At 36.6% G+C, this 21,663-nt stretch overlaps 1 protein-coding gene across 1 annotated transcript; it reads left to right on the forward strand.

Annotated features, from left to right (window-relative positions):
* The first annotated feature begins 4,687 nt into the window (after positions 1-4,687).
* LOC105043039 (uncharacterized) lies at positions 4,688-20,781 on the forward strand. Its single transcript, XM_073251260.1, has 16 exons — positions 4,688-4,893; positions 4,977-5,091; positions 5,210-5,292; positions 6,153-6,216; positions 6,335-6,452; positions 7,143-7,297; positions 9,632-9,700; positions 10,687-10,745; positions 11,910-12,150; positions 13,313-13,394; positions 15,781-15,918; positions 16,409-16,446; positions 16,541-16,591; positions 17,508-17,675; positions 17,778-17,890; positions 20,398-20,781. Exons 1-16 carry the CDS (start codon positions 4,784-4,786, stop codon positions 20,519-20,521), a joined length of 1,728 nt encoding a protein of 575 aa, XP_073107361.1. The 5' UTR covers positions 4,688-4,783; the 3' UTR covers positions 20,522-20,781.
* Positions 20,782-21,663: the final 882 nt, after the last annotated feature.

Below are 21,663 nucleotides of genomic sequence, written 5' to 3' on the forward strand. Positions count from 1 at the left end.
CAATGTCCCTATATCTTCGATCTATTTTGTCCGCTATACTCCCTTTGCCTAAGCCAAGGCTTGGGCTCGAAAGTAGGGGCATCTATTGGGAAAATTTTTGTTTGGACCGAAGATGAGAAGAGACCGAAGGCCCAGCATGGTAACAATTTAACCAGCCCACTGTCAAGGCTACAAGGCCTCCATCGACCATACTGCCCGTGTATTTCATTAATTACCACTGCACATTGTCCACTGTGCATATGTTATGAGGATTGCCCTGGGTCATCTAAACCTGGCAGAGGCATTACTTGCTTCTCTCCTTCTCATCCCATCCTCCCAAGGGGACCATAACAAGACAAAAGGAAGAGAAGAAGAGATGGAGGATAGAGAAAAGATGGTAGAAAAGGAAGAGAGGCAGAAGGATGCGCCCGTGTGTCCGACTTCGGCCCGCAGATGCTCGTGCCCTCCATGTGCATCCGACTCCACCTCAGCAGTTGATTTCAGTTTTCAGACAAACGGATTTCCTATTTCGACTGCTTGGCTTCGTCCATCAACCAGGACTTCGACAGATGATCTCATCTTGGACGGCTGATGTTTACCTCAATCGAGTCTTTAATTATCGACCTAGAAGCGACATCTAAACATCGGGCATCAGGCCGGGGAAAGCCCTAGCTCTGGTGTCTGCCCCGAAGATCTTTCGCCGATCCTTACTCCGAACAAGCCTCAAGGCTATTCACTAGTATAGCTCATTACTTTGGAGGGATCGACTCTTCCACAGTCCCTTCGGGCCATGTCTCCCCATGTGGGGACAAACTACTTCGGCATCCAACCCGGACCATCAGACCTCGGACTTCGATCTTTGGCCCCGACCTCAACATTTATGCTAAGCTCTCCGCCTGCTGTGCATGACTAGCCTGAGGCCTCTCTTCCGATCTATGGTTTGACCGTCGTGCCTGATGGCATCTATCCGAAGTCTCCAAGCAACTATCAAGTCAACTTTCAGCCCAGCGATAGCTCTTAGACTTCAAGCACTGATCTAAGAGATATCGTAGCTCAAGCTTCTTCTTTAAGGATCCTTGGCCGATCCTTATTCCTAATTATATGTCACGCCAGTGACTATATCAAAATATTATGATGTGCCCAGTTTCTCTCCACGGATACCTGAGCTCCCTACGCTCGTTCGACCCCTGCCTGGGCCCACGAGCCCCCGTGGTGGCCATAACCCCTGCATTGGCTGCCGACCCACTTTTAGCCGACTAATCTTCAGCTATTGATCTCTGCATCGGCCTCCACTACCAACTTCGGCCGTTAATCCCCATGAGGCCTTTTAACAGTCCGTCACATCATCCACTAATTAAAAAAAAAAGAGTAATCATGAATATGGCAAGCCCTCCATACTCTCGACCTTTAGTTGTCAACTCATACCATTAATAAATGGGGCTCTCATGTACCATGAGGTGACTACTCATCAAACTCGAGAGAGCCTAGAGGCTATGCATGGATTTCAAAGACACTCAATTAAGGGACAGCTCTAACAAAGCCGTGCTTTTTCACGACTCCAGCCTCCCTTATAAAAAGAGATAAGAAGGAGATCCAAAGGTACGTCTATTCTCTTCCTCATAAATACTTATTTTTTTCATCTGTTGTGGAAAATTTGAGCAACAAAGAATCTCCATCGAAGCTACCTTTGATTTTGATGGAAATTTTTTTTGCAAATCTGATCGCCGTCGATACAATGAACGTCGCTCCACTTTAGCACGTTCAATTCAGAATGGATTCCACCGCAACAGCTTTGATCAACAGATCTCTGGTAGGTAAGTGCCCGCCTATGTAGAACTAAACTAAGTAGCATCTTTACTGACCAAAGGATGCTACTTAGCTGGTTTTTTCGGGTGGGATGAAGCAAATGAACCCTTTTTAAGATGCGCGGCACCCATTGAGACGCTAGTGAAGATTTGGCCAAGGGTGGTCCCAGGATGATACCATGGAAAGGATGGTACCACCTATTCCTCTCGCATTGCACTACCGACAGCACAGCATGCCGTGGAGCACCTGATCTCATTCATATCCTTCCGATTCCCCACTCCACCAATAAAACCCGCGTACGTCACCAACGACCACGGGCCCTTTGGAGCGACCCTGATGGAGGACAGGGCGGGGCATAACCGTCTTTTTCCCGCCAAACGTCCCAGCCTGGGACCGACCGCTAGGAAACACCTCTCCGCAGCAGCACCGAAGAAGAATCCAAGATTTCCGACGGCAACTGCAAACAAAAGAACTGTTATAGCAAGCACAAATATAAGGCACACACAGATTCGTACAATCACACAAAATAGAGAAGAGAAAGAAAAACAAACACAGGATTTACGTGGTTCGGCTGAAAAGCCTACGTCCACGGACAAGACACGAGAGAAAAAATTTCATTATGATGAAAAGAGAGATACAATCACTCAAGAACTCTCCAAACCCTAGCCGCACTTTGAAAAGCCCTCCGCTACCACCACAGACCTCCCAAAATATTTCATTCAGGTCGCAACGCGGGCTTTTCAGATTGGGTCATAGATCGAGCCCATAAAAGATATCCAAAATTCAAGCCACATTAACAAAAACCCTAGCCCAGGTCTGGCCCTTTCCCTTCTTAATTCTTTAATTTATTTATAATTCGTTGTTATCGAAATTATCATAGATTAACTGCCAATTTTTTTTATTTTTTCCATGCTTTTTTTTTCCCCCTGCTGTTGCTTTCTGTTGAGGTCAACGGGGATTCCATTCTTCTTTTATGAGCTTGTCTAGCTTTAGGGTCGAGTTTAGATTCTAGGTCGCTGAATTAAATGAATCTGAATTGCTTGTATTAGTAGCTGAGGCATGATTGCTGGTGATGATTTTAGGTTCTGGTTTTGATCTCTGTGGTGTTTATGGTTTTGATGTGAGGCGGCTTGATGTTGCTAATCTTGGGAGTTTTCAGAAAACGGAACTGCAAGGATTTATGTTACTGAATTTATTGCTAGGATGGTGGATAGAGTGATCCTGGTAATCTATGAATAAAGATTCTTATAGTATTGTTTTTTTGTTAAGAACAAAGATATTTGATTTCTTTTTCTCCAATAGGTGCAACCAGATTTGCATTTGTAGTCTTTATACCACGTAAGTTCTTGATAACCAACCAGAATTTATGGTGGTATTAATACAATGTGACAAAAAAAAAAGTAGCATGATGTAATTAATTTTATATTTAAGAAAGGTAAAGGCATCCTTAAACCCTATGGATTCCTCCAGATGCGTTTCATTTGTGCCAATTAGTTACAGTGAACATAAAGAAGTGTTTTGCCTTTAAATATAAACAGTGGAGGAGAAAGCGAAAAGATGGGGAAGACATAAAAGGACCAACAAGAGAGGGGCTAGTATACAGCCAGTACAAGAAGGCTACTAAGCCATTCTAATGCATAAATATCCACTATAGTGACTTTGGAAGTGACGTAGTCCATTATTTGACCAATTTAGTAACTTTTGGGATTTACAATCTTCAAATATGACATTTAAAGATGATAAGATCTTGATTTCCACTTTGAATAAATTAATGAAAACTATGTACTATAATTTAACATAGTTCTGGATGAGCTATTTCTCTTTCAATATCTCGAAGTCATTTCCACTCTAATGAATATCTGGAGAAACACTGATAATAACCTAACTTGAAATTCTGAAAATCTAATAATCTTCTAGTTTGCGTCATTTCACTTTCATGCAATCAAATGAAAGTTGGGCAGCTGATCCATCTTTAAAAAATCTAGATGATCATGATTTTAAATGCTCATTTCATTGAATTTTACAGCAGGATGGAATCTCCAAAATAAAGGTTATCATAATGGATATGAAAAGCGAATTAGAAATTTTAATAGTCTTTTTAGAGAAGGCATGAGATGCGCATTCCAGCTAAACTGCTTTAAGACTTCAACATACCCTCATGGTATGTGGATTCTAATGCAGCAGGCAATAAGCATATATGAATTTTCAGTGTATATTCTACAAGATGAACCATCAAAATCAGTTGTTAAGGGGATCATAGCAGCGACCAGGCTATTGAAGGACATCAACATCAAAATGGAACAAAACTAATCTGAGGCCTGGTCATGATATTTTGTACAATATTCTGTCTAAGTGCATAGGATCTCTGTAGAATGTTTCTGAGTTCAGTGATATGCAATCCGTATAAAAGTTAGTTTCAAATTTTCATAAAATATGGGCCCATTACTGCTTCAGAAGGTATTGAATCAGAACACTCTTGGATCCTTATTTAGCAATTTGCAATTTCACAAAAAAAAAATCATGAATTCTGGTATCTGCCCATAAAATTTAGCTTAGGATGTTTATTTCATGAATGCTTGTTGACTTTTTGATCTAGTTGATTTGACATTACTTATCTTGATAATACTGACAGTTTATGCTGCTTTTAGTATTTTACTTTTGTGTCTGCTTGACTAATAATTGGTCCCTCACCTGGCAGAAAAATTAAATTGTGTCTTTGCATTCAAATATAATGGTTAATCGAAAACTTCCTTTTTCCTTTGGCATTGTCACTTGAAAGCTCCCATTGTAGATTTGTCATCCCAATAACCATTGTTTGTTTATTTTTTTTTTTTTGGTAACATATGATTATTGGTATTTGCTATTGAGGGAAAGCACGTGAAAACTGATTTGTGCCTGTTAGATACTCTTCCTGCAGTTGCAGGCAATGCAATACACTTTTAGATGCTCGATTTTATGCTCAAATTTAGACAACCCTATGCAAAAGTGAGTTGGCTTAATGGATGATGTTGATGGAAAAATAGAGGTTTTTCCAGAATACTTCCAGGCTGGAAAAGCATCTTATGGCTGTCTGCAGACAAGGAATCCAAGGACTGATCATTCATTGAGGTTCAAGTTATATCTCTGATAACATAAGCATATTTTAGATTTATTCACCTTTAATGATGTTATAGCACCTGTTTCTAGTACAGATCTTGTAGCCACTCTTGGACTGTAAACGGAGTGATGGGGGCTGCATCTTTGCTGAACTTGTTTTCTCTACCACGTCTTCCTTGGTCATCTGGCAGTGATGATGATGATGATAAGGTTATGTGAGTGCATGGCGTGCACATATATGCATGCTTGGATGCATACATGCATATATTTCTACTTGTTGCTAATTATTTTATGTCATCTCATCGAGATGGTGGTTTTAATTTTGCAGATTGTGCTAACTAAAGCTGAAGTAGAATCACTTCAATCAGAAATTGCAGATACAGAAGAAAGAGAAGCTCATCTAAAAGCCCAGTAAGATCTAATCCATATTTTTATCTGTATCTGATCAAAGTTATGTTCGGTGGCTTTGTTGGTATTCTTCTGCTTGGCATATTCTGTATCTTCATCCCCATGTATGGGTCCTTGCGGTAATGTTCTGAAATTCAGTTTAGGATGTGATTTTTTGAGATGAAAGACCAGCTTTGCTGTTTTCTCAGAAATATTCATAAAAGACTTCCAAGATTTGAATCTAAGAATAAATTTTTTTCTAACTTTAGGGTTTTTAGCATCTTATGATAGTTAAACTGGATGGATAACATAGCCACAGTGTTGTCTTAGTCTTACTTTAAAAAAAAACATAGATATATGTGGTGTACATCTGTTATTTTATCTTCATTCACCTTGGAAAGGTGATTGTAGCTTAAAGTCAAAAATGCATGACTTAAATTTCCAACCATGAAGAGCTACATTGATAGCAAAGAGATCATAATTGTATGTTTGAATGATTTGATTCATCCTTTTTTTTCCCTTTCTTTCTTTGTTTCGCTTATTGGATTATGTAACATTCTAATTAGATGTTTTAAATATAGATACTAAACTTGAAGAGTTGAAGGTTCTTTGCTACTTGTGGTTATTCTTTAAACCTGTTTGAACCCATCCTTTCCTTCCACATTGCATTCTTTTAACCAGTTCTGTATATTATTAACTGGAACCACATCTCTGCCATGTCACCCTGTTTGCTCCGGAAGCCACTTCCTTTTGTGAGGTGTCTTCTTTTCCATTATCACTTTAGTGCCTAAATGACCTTACTCCCTCCTTCACAACTTCTTTAGAACTTAATATCCAGTTTTTGTAAGTTTACCCGCCCATTCTCTTATTTGTATTATGTCCAGGTTGGAACATCTTGATGAACTTTTGAGGTCTGCACGGCTTTCTGGGTATCTCTATATTCGAACTGTACTGTCCACTTAACCTCAGATTGGTTATCTTATATCTCTTTCATATTTTCTGCAATTACATATGCATTCCTCTGATGTGCGGTAGCTAATTATTCGTCTTCCACCTGATTACATAGAGATGGACACAACTTCCTGGAGAACCACCTATAATAGATGATGCAGAAGTTGATGACTGGCTTCCACGCTTTGTTGTTCTTCAAGGGTCATGTATCTTCTATTATCTCAATTCTACAGGTATGATCCTTCTCCTAGTCAAGAATATGTTAATTTTTCTCCGACTCATGCATGTAAGACAGGCATGTTTGAAGATCTTGAGCTATCTTTAAAGGTGTTGAGCAGAGAAAGCATATAAAAACTAGTTACCTTGTAGGAGTTCAGATGATTCATAAGCATAGAAACTAGAAAGCATACCAAATATATAGACACACACACACGCACGCACGCATGCACACACATGGTTACCTTGTAGGAGTTCAGATGATACATATATTACTGAAGTTGTCTGCTACCATTTTTATTTCTGGAAAATTTTGCTGGCAAGGAGGGAGCAGGTGAAATGTCTGGTATGAAATCATATTGCTTCAAAGTTGTGCGTGCAGCACTTTGAATTAGGAAAGGTACAATGTGGTGCACATCCCATAATATTTGAACTGAAGACCTGTGATAACAATAGTTTTTCAATCGATGGTATTAGGAATCAACATTGTTGCATTGGCATTGCTCTGTGGGATTGGAGTAATCTTTAGGTTACTGAAAACCAAGGCTCCAATCAGATAGGTCAGCAGGGATCTGTGGGTTGTGGTGTGGTTTTAGCCTTGCAATTGAAAATATCCATGGTCTGCCAAGGAAATAAAAACAATATATGCATTATTGATTTCCAGATGCAGCTCATTGACTGGTGCATTTAAAAAACATTTCATGCAGATTTGAGCCCTCAAGACTCCACATTATTATCTGATGTTGTTGAAGTTGGGACATTGCCAAGCTTCATACAAGAAGATGAGCAAAAAAGATATGCATTTTACATTTTGACCTGTCATGGTTTGCGATTTGAATGCTCAAGTGCTTCCAAAATACAGGTATATCCTATTTTTTTAGGGTATTAGTTCAAAGCTGTTTCTTTTCAACATCCAAATTTTCTTTCTTTAACTGTAAAAGGTGTTTGTATTCTTCATTGATGAGGCATAAGCCTCACATTCCCATATCCAGAAGTAATTGAAATGCATATAAAAATGTAAAGGTTGTACATTTGTGTTTTTGGACGTGGTAATATTCAGGATAACATACTCCTTGCAACAATTATGCACAGGTTTTAGTGGTTTCTGTAAAATAACATGTATCATGATGCTTAGATTTGTAAATTGAATCCATGCATAATGTCACATATATTTCTCTCTAAAAAGGTGCTGATTTATCTCTCCTTTTTTGTCATGACTTATACACTGGGTTAGCCACCCCCCGCCCCCCTGCAGGCGGGGAAAAAAAATTGATAGGTATTTATAAGAGTAGGTTTCTTTCCCCATTCCTATTCAAGCCTAGTTTTGGATGAAGCCAAGCATGGGTTTATTTCAATTGACTTGATAATCTTGAATCAAACTAAAATCAATTCAAGCATGTATCAAGTTGAATTAAAGTTTAACATGATGCTAACCATTTAAATGATCCACCAGTCAAAGCCTTAATCATCAAAATTCAGAAAGAAATGTGAAATATGCAATCAAATGTATCATTACTCCCCAAAATATAATACTAGCCGAACCATCACTCAAAGTTTTTATGTAGGATCGGTCAATGAACAATTAGTATCGCCCAATTTGGAGCCTCATTGAGCTGAGCCTGATCAAGCCCGAGAATCAAGTTTAAACTCAAGTCAGTTAACTTTTAGGTGAACCTGATTGAGCTTATTCTTGAGCCGAGCTGAAGCCAAAATGAAGCTGCTCAGATCAATTGACAGCTCTATTGTTGTCATCAACTTTTGGCATTTATTTGATCTCTGTTGTTGATTGATATTCATTCTATGTTTTTGGAATAATTGTTAATTGGGTAAAAGGAAATGTATATTCAAAAATGAAACCGCTCTCTCCATGTCAATATCTGAAAGTATATTATTTATGAGTTTACATAGAACCACTGAAATTTGTCTGAAATTTAACATACCAATAGAGACACATTGTTTCTTCTATTCAATTATATTTTGATTCCTTCCCCTTCATCGATAACCTAGCTATTATGGCCATTTTTCTTTTTCTTTTTTTCTTTTTTTGGAAAGAGTAACTTGTTGTGCATGTTATCAATTATCAAACTGATAAGCCGTTAATTGTGGTAACTGGCTTAACCATTTGGTTACATTGTTCAAGTAAAATATCAATATGAATTTACTCTAAACATATTGGTGTTCAATATTTAAGAAATTTCTCTTTTGGCTTCTTTAAGGTGCTAACCACATCAGGCATCCCTCAGCACATTTGCAGCCATCATTTATTCTCTTGGAAAAGTAATCTTAACATACAGAATGGTAATAATATAACTCTCTATTTACTACGAAAGATGGATTGAAGGAAGGATGGACTGAGAGAGAGGATGGGTAGATCTTTTATTAATCCTTTCATATATTTGGTGAAACGTAAAAGGATGGATAGAATTAATTTTCTCCTCTGTTTGGTATAAGAGGAATGAAAGAAAGGATGGATGATTTTTATATAATATTTTTACTAGACTATCCTTTAATAAAAATATTATTGTTATCAATTTATAATATTTATTTATGCTAAAGAAGTAAACAATATATAAACTTATAATCATTATCATCTATTATTATATAAAAAATATATAAATATTTAATTTAATTTAATAAATAAATTATTAAAAAATTAGTTATATATTAATTATACAAATAAATAATTAATTTAAAATTTGATTTAAATAGTTGGTTAATTTTATACAAATAATTAATTAAAAATAATAAATAAAAATAAAAAAATAGAAGATAATTATAATTATCGAAATTATATATTAAAATTAAAATAGTTAGTAATAAAATTTAATAGTATATGACTAATAGTATATATAAAAATATATATAAATAATATGAATGAAAAAGTGAAAAAATATTGTAGTTTTGTCAAAAAATTAATGAGAAATAATTTTATCCATGTAAAAATCCATCCATCAATGCTCGATCCTTTTTTGCATCCTTCCAATTTGGGAGAATGTAAATTAGTGGGCCAAAGTGGATGGATAACTACTTTTTTATCCATCCTTGTAACTTTTTGAACCAAATGGTAGATCCATCCTTCCAACTTCATCCATCCATCATCTCATGATTCCAACCAAACACAGTATAAATGTTGTATAGATTGAACTGTCCTTTGCTACTTCTAGCTTGTAATTCGGTAAGTATTCTCTGTGTTCAGGTGGATTCATGGTTGGCAGCATTAAGAGCTGACTGCAGTTTTGAATCTGATATGACTTCCCAAGACTCAGTCAAATCATAGCTGGTGCATATGATGTTTTGATCATTGTAAATAACTTGGTGAGAGCTGGGATTTAACTGCAAGTTTTATATTGTTGTGCAATAATGTGTTTATGCAACTTAGATTGGCAATATTTTTTTGAGAAACATGACCAAGCTTAGCAATGTAATGGTCCAGATGTGTTCCACTATTTTATCGCAAGCACATCCTTTTCTAACCAGCTGTGTGAGATATGTCTTGCCAGTAGCGTTTTCGGAGAAAGGGTGGGCAAGTGCTGTGATTTATCAATACTTGTACAAACCCATGCATATCCTTCAAGTCCTCTGATTGTTCTTTTTGCATTAGCTCATTTGTAGCATTCTTTATAAGCTTTACGTACTCAGATTTGTATGGTGGAAATATGGAATGAAGGAAAGTAACCACAACTAGGAGTTGACATTTGTTCACATGCCTGATGGAGGTTTAGAATTTCTCAACTTTTTGTTTGTTAGTGATTGGTCCCTTTTTAACAGGGATTAAGAATTAGTCTGTGTTCTATATACAGCTTTGTCAGGCTAGACTTGGGTATACATTATTGATTAGACAAAAGCAAGAGGATAGCACCTGGAAACCTTCATTCAGTTTCAGTTGATGATTGCTGCGACGTACCAATCTCTGTCCAGTCTCACAAAGTACTAAAATTATTTCAAAATTGGTAAATTGAGGAGGGAAGAGTAGATAAAGTGAGGTGGTATATCCCTACCATTATGCTCAAAAATTAAATAAATTGAGGTGATCAATTTCTTTGTCAACAACCATTTTAGGAAAGAGAAGTCTATAGTCTTTTCTGCTTCAGAATTTTCATGCACGCAATGTGCATGCTTTATACTTCTATTTGTGGACCTCTGCCCATATGTTTGTGTACTGGTTTGATATTTGGATTGTATCTCTGAAGGAAGTCTTTCAAACTCTTCTGCTGGTTTCCAATGAAGCTCTTTTTTGCATCATCATGTCAGCCACTTCCAAGGGAATCTCTCTCAGTTTACTTGGTCGCCGGCATCAGCATTGATACCAGGTGACCCATATGTTCCAGGAGGGCAAATCTGATGCAGATGCTCGGAGCTTGCTTGGTCGCCAACATCAGCATCAATACCAGCTGACCCATATTTTTCGTGAAGGCAACTCTGATGCAGATTATCTGGCAAGCAGACTTCTCTTCCGCATTCAATTACTTGGCCTTTTTCCTTCCCTCCTACTCTGCATGTACTTGGTATATTTTGATGCTTCTGATTGTTCTCAGTTCAGATTTTAGTAGGGCTTCTCCCTCTGCCATTAGTAAAAAAGAAAAAAGAATTTATACCTGCAATCAAATTTAATATTGGCATAAAAAATGAAATCTAAACTCTTGGATATGATCTAGAAAGTCTAAAATATCCATTCATGTAAAATGATATATTTTCTAGGCCTCTGGCCTATATATCCAGTCATCCCTAACGTCATAATTGGGAGAGAAGAATAGAAGAGAAAAGAAAAGAATAAGAGAGAAAGTTACTATTTTTTCTTAGTTTGAATTTTTTTTTATAAAAGAAATAAAAAGAAATGGAGAGAAATGGAGAGAATATAAATCCTCTCAAATCCACAATCTTTTTCTCCTCTAAATCGAGCGGAATTGGAAAGAAAGGAATTGAGAGTTAGTGAATCTTTTATAATTTTCATCTTATCCTTCTAATGTTAAAGAACAAAATTAATATTACATTTCAATCCTAAGATTTATTTCAAGCATCCCATTTAAGCTTTTTATCTGAAAAAATCAATGAAAATAAAAAGAAAGATAAAAAAATAAAAAATAAAATATTTTTTTGATTTTTTTATTGAATTTGTTCGATTTTTTTTAAGAGTTTAATAGCAAAAGAAGGTTGTAATATTTTTTTTCTTCTATGTTTCCAATCAAAAAAAGAAGAAATTATTTTTTTTCTTTAAACTCTCAATCAAAAAAAAAAAAGATATATTCATTTTTTTTTTCTCTTTATTAATATTTTTTTTTTCTTTCTTCTCCAAACTCCCAACTAAAGCGTAAGTCAATATATTGTATCGTCCCATAAGACATATATATTTGGGATAGCTTAATGCACATACAAACTAGAGATATCTAAAATACGGCATTTTTTATATATAAATATTTTAAGGTATCCAATGGTTTATATTTTTGTTTTTCAATCACCAATATTGACTTTGACAGTGAGTGTAAAGTCTTTTTACACCCCCACCGTACCATTTTGAAAATACGAAATGTTCTCAAAGCAGTAATCGTTCCAGCAAATTGGAACAATTTCTTTCAAGTGGGTAAAAATGGAGTTCACAGGACAATGTCAACAGAAAAATGTGGACCTTCAAGAAGGAAAGGAACACAGTTAGGTGCCCAGAATTTGGGAAATAAGTATAATCATATTTTGAAATTGTGGATGGTTTTTACTGATGAAGTGATTAGCCTGTGATCTGATGATCTTCTTAGCAATTTATTAGATAAGGGCTGCAAGAATAATAGCTTAAAATGACATCATTATTTTATACGTCTCCAATTAGGAAAAATCTTATGATGAAATCCTGAAATTTTATGCCTGGGATGGGTTGCATTCCTTGCTTTCATCTTTCGAACGTTGGATGTAAAAAGGAATTCAGATCCCTCCTCAATTCTCTAACAATCCGATCCTCTTGACTTGCAGCAACAAATTTTCCATTGCTTTAGAACTTACATAGGCATCCATGCACCTTATTGTCACCGGTAAAATGACTAAGCTAACGTATACTAGCAAGTGAAGTCTATGGTTTTACTACAAATTAGTTACCTCATCAGCCAGAGGCATTTGCAAAGTTTACCTTGAACTTTTACAAGAATGTTATTTGAGGAAAAAGGAAGTACTACAGGAGAAATAAAAGGAGAATTTATAAGTTAACAAATTCTCCGATGGATTGGGCATTGTAAGTTGGTTCCCTGCAGTATTATGATGGAAAAAAAAAAAAAGGGGGTTTCTGTCACTCATAAAAATTATACATTGTAACAGTATTTCTCCATGCTGCAAAGGTAAATCCATGAACATGTCGACCCATCACTATATACATGCATCGATATGAATTTTAATAAATAGAAGTATTTTCCTGACATGTCTAGTTGTGGACATGCATATAAATTATTTTAGGCCAGATAAGTTTCTATACCGGTTCATCTCAATTCCAAGTCAACTGCCGAGATTGGGTAGATATCGGCGGAACACTTTACGCCGCCGTTCCCAAGAAGGTTGGAACTCTGGGGAATCGATTCTTCCGCTTCTTTCCAACCTGGCAAAGTCGGTCCTTCCAATTTTTAACGGTGCCGATTCCTTCTCCGCGATATCCGCCAACCCCGTGGGCGAGTCGAGGAGGACCACAGGACTCCACTTTACTTCCCAAATTACCTAAATATCCCGACTTAGTATATTATCCCCCATTAACGCTATAACTGTTTTGTAATTGGGGGAAAGGTAAGGGGTAAGCAAGTAATAAACTGCCCCAGCCCTTCCCGAACCCACACCCTGTACAAAGCCCAACGGGACGAGAGCCTCGGGAGCCCAACCCTATCCTCGGCGGCAATCCTCGTGATCGAAGATGAGCTCCCAGGTCTACCGATTGGCTTCCCGGACGGTGAGGGCTCTCGTCGCCGCTTCCCGGAGCTCGCCACTCTTCTTCGGTGAGTAGTTGTGGAATCTGCCTTCGATTGTTCTGGAGCCCGGAATTCAATTTTCGACGTTTTTTCTTGGATTGACTGTTGATTCAAATTGGAACTTGAGTCGCTGACCAACGGCTACCGATGGGACCACATTGCCAGAAGATTTGTTTATCGGACTGCATTCAAGTTGTTGTTTTTGTGGTTAAATCTATTCTACTTTGGAATGTTTCATATTGCTGGTTCGATTTTGCTAAAAAGTCGACCACTTGTTTCAGAAATTCAAGCTAAAATAGAGAACAAGAAGCAAATGTAGGTTGTTTTCAGGATCTATTTATTAAAGAAAGGGATAAAAGTTTGATAATACTGCTGATAATAAAAACAAATGTTGTAGAAATGACTGTTTGCATGATTAAGCAGTCGCTTAGGTGGTCATGAGGCAGCAAAGCAATTAAGCAAAGAGCTGCTATTTGTGCTGATTGATTCGTCTAAGCACTCTTCTAATTCTAAATGGTTAAATGGCTAGTCGTTTTGCATTTTTGAAAGATTTGGTGATGTGAGAATTTCAAACATAGTGTCCGCTGTTTATACTTCTAATCTAATGGTGGATATAAAATGTCTCACATGTCATATAGCATCATGCAAGAACTATACTTTATCGAACTTTTTCTTTAGCTTTACTTGACCAGGGACTATTAGTCTATCCATCAAAGCTTTCCGTGACTGTGGATGGGTCCTGAGAATCTGTATTTGTAGACTGTTCATATTAAAGTCTCGCTATAGCGTATCTACAAGCATTTTCAAGTCTTTGGATGCAACTTTTATCCATGTCCATGTTGGTTTTTCCACGTGTTTTAGAGTGCCAAGCTCAAATTGAAACACCTTTCTTTACCACTTCCTCCTTGGATTCTCGTTGTACATCACTTTGTCTTCTTTCGGTCGTTTGGTACAACTCCTAGGCCTGTGGTATATTTGGTCCTCATCCCTACCTAGTTCTTTTGTTGTCCTTTATTATATTTATATTGAATTGTTCACGTTGTGCTTCATCAAGTGGACTGAGATTATTAAAATAGAGAAACTTGGTCCTTTTCTGTTTCGACACTCAACCCATACCTGTGTCCTCGTAGGAATAACTTATTGAATTAGCCATGCTAGGAAGGAAATCATCTTCCTGCCTTGGTAGCCTATATGACGTCCATGACCGTTCTTTTAAAATCTTACATCCTCCCATTAGGAGCTCTTTATGTGGATCTGCCATAATAGATACATGGTAAGCTTCTCTATATGAAGGGCCACTTGCCCACTTGGCAGGTCTCTTCTACTATCAAAAATGTTGAGGGGTAGCTACATCATCATAAGTAGAGTGTTTAGAACAGCATTTACTCGATTACACTTAGCCTTATAAACATCATCTTTTGTAGATGACTTGAAGGGATCATTGTTGCGTTCAATAATTCTCTCGTTTCTTTCATGCAAGTTATGCATTTTTTTTAATTGGGGACTGCCAATATTCTACTTGAATGAGCTTGAAATGTCTTCATCTCTTCCCATTTGTCATGGTAGCCTCCCAACTGCCTAGCAGCATTTGCACAAGGTGGGTCTTTAAGTTTATACGTTCTCAGGGATTCTCCCCAACTAATCACCCCCTTCATGCTTTATTGACAAACATGGATCATAATATAACGATATACCTATAGCTTTGTGGTGTAATTTTTTTCCTTAGGGCCTGTTTGGGTAATCCAACAGGATTTGAGCTGAATTTTCTGTTGTCTTCATGGACTGGCAAGTCTATTTGCGCATGGCGGATATCAACCTAACACCTCCAGTCCGAATCTTGTGTAAAGATACTAAAGATCTTCATAGGTCTTTTTTCTTCCTACTGATAAACAAGTCCACATGCTAGGATTTAGGCTGGGACATATCAACCCAACACCCTCCCAACCCGGATCCTGTAGGATGAAAAGAAAAACTCTCCCCTGATCATTTTTCTTCTTACAGACCAATAGGCTCACGAGAAAGGATTTAGGCTGGGTCTTTAGTAGGCCCTTAAAAGATGCAGGTTGAATGGGCCACTAGACCCAATTCCTGCAGGAATATCCAAATGGGCCCTTAGAAGGCATGTTGATAGGATATTTGGATTTTTAATTCTGCCATTATCACGTGATTACTACTGCATTATCAACATGAAATATCAACTATGTTTTTGTGGATCATCATGTGCTGGAATAGATGTTCTCCTGCACTTTAGTGCTGTATGAGAGTTAACTTACTATAGTTTACTACAAACAAAATGCAATTTTGCTGACCTGCATAAATGGCATAAGACAGTTGGCTATCCTTTTGTTGGATTGCAAATTATTCATATGCCAATAATCTCAACTTTAATTATGTGAAATGGCTTTTTATGTAGAAGGGCGAACTGCAGCAGCAGCTGCTATAACCATGCTCGGTGGAAAGGTGTTGTCTGTATCTTCATATTATGAGAGGGCTGATTTCAGGAATACACCAAGTGGATGGGTTTCTGGTCTTCTTGCCATTCCTGCTGCAGGTTGGTGTTTCTCTTCATCTGTCAAATTTCTTAGTGTGTCTCTTCTATAGTTTATGTTTCAGTGTTGCGTTTTAAGATTTCACTTCTGTGGTCACTTCAAACTTAAAATAGTTTAGTTTTACTATTTTAAGATTCTATAACTCTAATTTTATCTGCACACATGGCTTGACACTCTCTATAATTTTAGTGAAATTATTGCCATTCAAGTTAGATTTTTAATTTCGGGCTCCTCTGTGCATTGAGTCTTGGCTCCTGCATATGATTTCTCCTTGGTTTTGGATTATGGTCTTTGTAGTTGTATGGAAATATCTTTGCTCCATAGATAGCTAACTTTTGGTTCTGATCTTAGAAACACAGATGTTTTAGGGAGTAATATTATCCAACCTTTTATCTTTTAATGTTTATGTGGATTTTTTTTTATTATTTTTGGCTTCTAAATTTTTCTTCTTATTTACATTGAACATTTTTATTTATTTGTGTACACTGCCAGCATACATGCTTCAAGACCAGGAGGCACATGCTGCCGAGGTAATATTACCAGACAATCATTGTTAAGATTCCTACCAATGCCCTTAAACTGAAATTTGTATCACAATTAAGGGCTATTTTCCATATATTTCAGCTAGAACGCACATTTATTGCAATTAAGCCTGATGGAGTGCAAAGAGGACTGGTAAGATATTTATTTCTTGTATATATTTGTTTTCTGGGGATATCTCTTTTATATATCAGTGCATGAAAGTGCTGATATGGTTGAAATCAAGTTTTGCAGATCAAAAATTGACTCAGTCAACATAGTCTGGATCATGCATTGCATCACTCCCAAGGCTGTCTTTGGCGTTTGAAAGAATTAGTTTGTGTTGCGTCGGTTGATTTCTCAATGAAGTGATTCATTTTTTTTTTTAATAATAGAAGAAGACATGAAGTGCATGACCATATCCATTTTTTTACTGTCCATTAAAAAGAAAAATATGTGCTTTCTCCAGTCATGTACATTTTGTGCAGTCTATTTTACTAGTTTCTGTAATCTTATGCTTGCTTGTCCCATATGTTAGCAGATTCACTATTAGCTAACAAACCTATTGTTTGTCAGCATTGCTTTGAAACAATGCTCTTTTCAGACTTTTCCTCTTAAAAGCCTTATATGATTGAAGTTCGTTCATTTTATTTTGGTGTTTCCTTGGTAATGGTAATTGTTGCATCTTTACTGAATGGTGAACATCATTGCTGGTCTTTTGGATCTGTTCCTTTAGTATTATCTTTTGGAGTGGGAAAACTGTAACTTCTTAAAGAATCTATCCTGCTACTGGAATGATAAATGGCTTCCCTTTCTGAACTTGCCATGTTAATCTCCTGATTTTAGATTACTGATGAGCTTGTTAAATTTTATTTACTATGTTTGACATATGATACGTAATGCAATGGTATTTTAATTAAGTTTTTGGGGTTTATATTTTTCTGTATTGATCTTTTTCTTTTTTTTTTTTTGTGGGAGAGGGGGGGGGGGGCGCATCTGATGTTCCAGACAATTGAATTTTTTGATTTGCATCTGATTAGTTTATACCTGATAATGGAATGGAATTTTTCAGATTGCAGAGATTATATCACGTTTTGAGCGCAAAGGGTATAAGCTTGTGGCCATCAAGCTGATAGTTCCTTCAAAGGAGTTTGCTCAGAAACACTATTATGACCTCAAAGATAGACCCTTTTTTAATGGTCTTTGTGACTTTCTTAGCTCTGGTCCTGTGCTTGCCATGGTAAGAAATGTGGATATATTCTTGTGCTATAAAGATTTTGACCTAAAAAAGCTGTCTATTTGCATGCAAAAGAAATTGGTTCATTTTTCTTTTTCTTTACAGGTTTGGGAAGGGGAGGGAGTTATAAAAAATGGTCGAAAACTAATTGGCGCCACAGATCCACAAAAATCTGAGCCTGGAACAATCAGAGGAGATCTTGCTGTGGTTGTTGGAAGGTATTCCCTTGAAACTTGTTTGAGTGTTGTTTTCATAGTATAGTCCTTTCTTTTTGTTAGGTTTGGGTGTGAAAACTCTGAAGTCAATGAAGCAGTATGAGACTTCTATTTATTTTTCAATAACTTTTGTAGATAAAAAACGGGAAACATTTCAAAAATAAAGCTTCCCTATGTGATATTCTAATTGAAAAGAATGAAGGAAGGTGATGGGAAGGTGATGTATTTGCTGCTGGTCAAAGCCATCTGTTTTTCCTGGTCTTCTTGGCTAGAATCTACAATGGTTCTCTGATTCTCTCCCTCTACTCCCAAACCAAAGACTATATTACCCGAGCACCAGCAATTTCTCTCAAGTACCAAGACCACAGATCATCCCTACCCTAACAAATTATATGTTTCCAATACTCAAACATAGAATTATATGTTTCCAATACTCAAACATAGAAAGAAGGACCTCCTGCAACGCGGTGGAATAAAGTGGTTCAATTTGCAATTTTATTTTATTTTATTTTATTTTTTTGAGGAAGCTGGAGGCTAACAGGATTCCGTTGGCCACCAGAAATTTATGCAACAGATGTAACTATACAATGTATCTAAGGAGACAAATATAAGGTTATACAATAACTTTAAAGGAGAAGATTGCTACTGCCCAGGAGAAAAAACCTCGGAAGGGAAGGGTCAAAATAGATTCAGAAGAAATCTTGTACATTGCTCATAACTAGAGTAATTTTATTATCTTGTACATTGCTCATAACTAGAGTAATTAAGCTTAAATTATAATTTGGGATAAGTCAATTAATGCATTGAAATTTCAGTCCTTGGTGCTGGTATTGGTCAAAATTGGTTAAATGTGAGTGGTCTTTCCAAATATTGTTTCCTGTGCTTCTTGGCCTTTCATTTCAAAACACAAGGCAGAATTTTGACTCATAAAAAGTGGGTCAAGGCAAGTTTTTGAAACAACACAGGGCCTGTTTGCATAATCATGTGCAATCTGACAATATTTACAAGAAGATAATTCTTTGTACACCGCATGCGGTGTAGAAAAAAATGCACTATCCTACCTGATTGGCCCATGTAGCCACTATTTTTCAATGCATATTTAATGTCTGTAGTTCCAATTTTTCGTTTGAAATTTTGAATTGAAAATATCCCTCATATTCTGAAAAAATTATGACCTCATGTGGCCATATTAGGACCTCCTGCAGTCAAATTATGACTCATGCACATAGAATGTCATAATTTTTCTTTCAGAAGTCATAAAGAGAGAAGGATATTTTCGTCATTGAAAATTTATAAAATTTTTAAATTATGAAAATACCCCTCCCTTATGATATCTTGTGGCCAAATTATGACTTTCTGTATGCAGGAAGTCATAATTGGACCACAGGATGTCGTAATATGGTTGGATGTCATAATTTTTTTCAAAGATGAGTGGTATTTTCATAATTCAAAATTTAAAAGAAAAAGCGGAACTGCAGGTATTAAATGTACATTAGAAAACGATGGCTACGTGGCTCAATCAGATGGGGTGGTTTATTTTTTCTACACCGCATGCGGTGTACAAAGAACTACTCTTACAAGAACATAGACTAGGCAAGGCCCATATTCACAAAATTCATAGTAATTTTTTTAGAGTGGACCAGTTCAAATCTTATAGGAGAAAAAAAATGTTCTCACCAAGACTTTTTTTTTTTTTCCATTCTACAAAAATGGACTGGAAGAGATCTAGTTGACATGGGAAGGGCCAGGCCTCATATTCTATATACTAGACATAATCTGTGCACACAGTTTAGAAGATATTTGCTAGATGGGCTAGGCCCGATTCCTGCAGGAAAATCCTTATAGGCCCGAATTAGGATATATTTTGGTCATAGGATGCAGGATGTGGTAACATCAGGGAATATGTAAAAATGCTAACAACCCCATGAATAGATGGTTATTAGGGCAAGTTTTCTTCTAGAGAAAGATATATGTTCTTGAACCCTTGCACTCGTTGCTCTTTACCTGAAATTTCTGCCATATCAAATTTCAGTAAAATGCAAAAACAGATCCTTCCAAGAAAACTCCTTGCAGAAGCCTGTCCATGTCAAACTCTCTTCATGTTACATTTCATTAACAATTTTATCTGTCAAATTAAAGATAAAAATAAATAAATACAGAAAGTTTTAGGAACTCCTCATGTAAGCCTGCCTGTAAACTGTCCACATGGTATAAGTCAAAACCAGCAACCTAGTTACCACCGGCAACCACAGGTCAAGTAAGGGCCAAAACAAGTCCCTCACCTTTTACTTAGATTATTCAACCTTATATTCTTGTGTGTTTCTGAACTTCCAGTATTATTTTTCTGCTTGCTTGACAAAAAAATCTTTTAGATTTTGATCTTTGCTTATAAAACAGAGGGATTTCCCAACTGTGTGAAATTTAGTCAAGTGCATGTTGTGATAACTTTTCAATGCGTGCTATGTGTTTACGGACATAAAGTTCTGAGTTTATGTATGATTGCATTGCAGAAACATAATTCATGGAAGTGATGGGCCTGAAACAGCCAGGAATGAAATTGCTCTGTGGTTTGATCCTAGCGAGTTAGTCTCTTATACCAGCAATGCCGAGAAATGGATCTATGGAGTCAACTAATCACTTTCTTCTTTTTTGGTATGTTTTGGGGTTCAATAATTGGCCGGGGTTGAAATACTTGGATTTTTTTTTTCTTTTTATAGGGAGCAAAATCCACCTGCTGGGAACTACTTGTCATTAATAAATTATATTCTGAGATGAGGATGTGGTCTAGGATATGTAACTGTGGCAATAATAAGCAGCATCCTTATCATTCAAACAACGCAGATTGTCCTGTTTCAATCATTTACTGGGTGAATAAAGGCCCCCCCTTTCTGTTCTGCATCTCGAATTAGAAGAGCATTGACACCCCTGTTTATAGGAGGTGAGCTGAATAAAGCTTCATGTGACATGAGCACCACATGAACAGTAGATTATGGCACTGATTTAATCTATAGTAATGTAAGGTATTCTTATAGTCAAGGCTTGCTTATTTCTTATGGCTAATTGCTAAGATTTTGGTGTTATATCCTAGTCATGAGAAAAGGATCAAGAGTTGTCGGAATTTTGTGCTCCCATGGTTAATAAATTTGAGGTAGTTGGTTAATGAAAGTCTTGTGCATAGTTGCAAATAATTCGTGGACAAGTAGTGATTCATATTTAATCAAAAAGCACATGAAGCTCGACTCTTCAGGTTCAGTAATTGCTAATTGTTTGTATCATTGTTTGGTTATGCATCCTTGACAGAAGAAATTCAAATTTTCAAATGCCGACAATCTAATCTTGGTAAGTGGTTTCGTATCCCACTGAATTTTGCCAGGTTTAAGAAAAAAAAAAAAAAATCTAGGTATTTGTCCTTGTCTGAAGAGGGATTATGTTTCTATGGTCCATTACCCATGCTCCAAAGGCTGACAGGTCCAAATTTTGAAGTGTGCTACCTCTAATCTTATCCCTTCTCGTGCTGCACCCTAGAACTGCCGATTTATATTATTTTTAGCTTTGCCATGTAGAATCCTTTGAGAGTCGCACACGTTGATAGTATCTATTGTTTAGTTTCTGCTTGACTTCCAACTATATATATATATATATATATAATTTTTTTTGGTAAAAAGCAGCACCTTTATTCACAAATCCGGCTGAAACAGGAAATGTATGAACTGAGCCTTGTATACAAAGAATAATCACCGCAAAAGAGGCTCGGTTCTGAAAGAAGAAATGATAGT

This window comes from Elaeis guineensis, chromosome 2, assembly GCF_000442705.2.
Source record: "Elaeis guineensis isolate ETL-2024a chromosome 2, EG11, whole genome shotgun sequence".
Lineage (NCBI taxonomy): Eukaryota > Viridiplantae > Streptophyta > Magnoliopsida > Arecales > Arecaceae > Elaeis > Elaeis guineensis.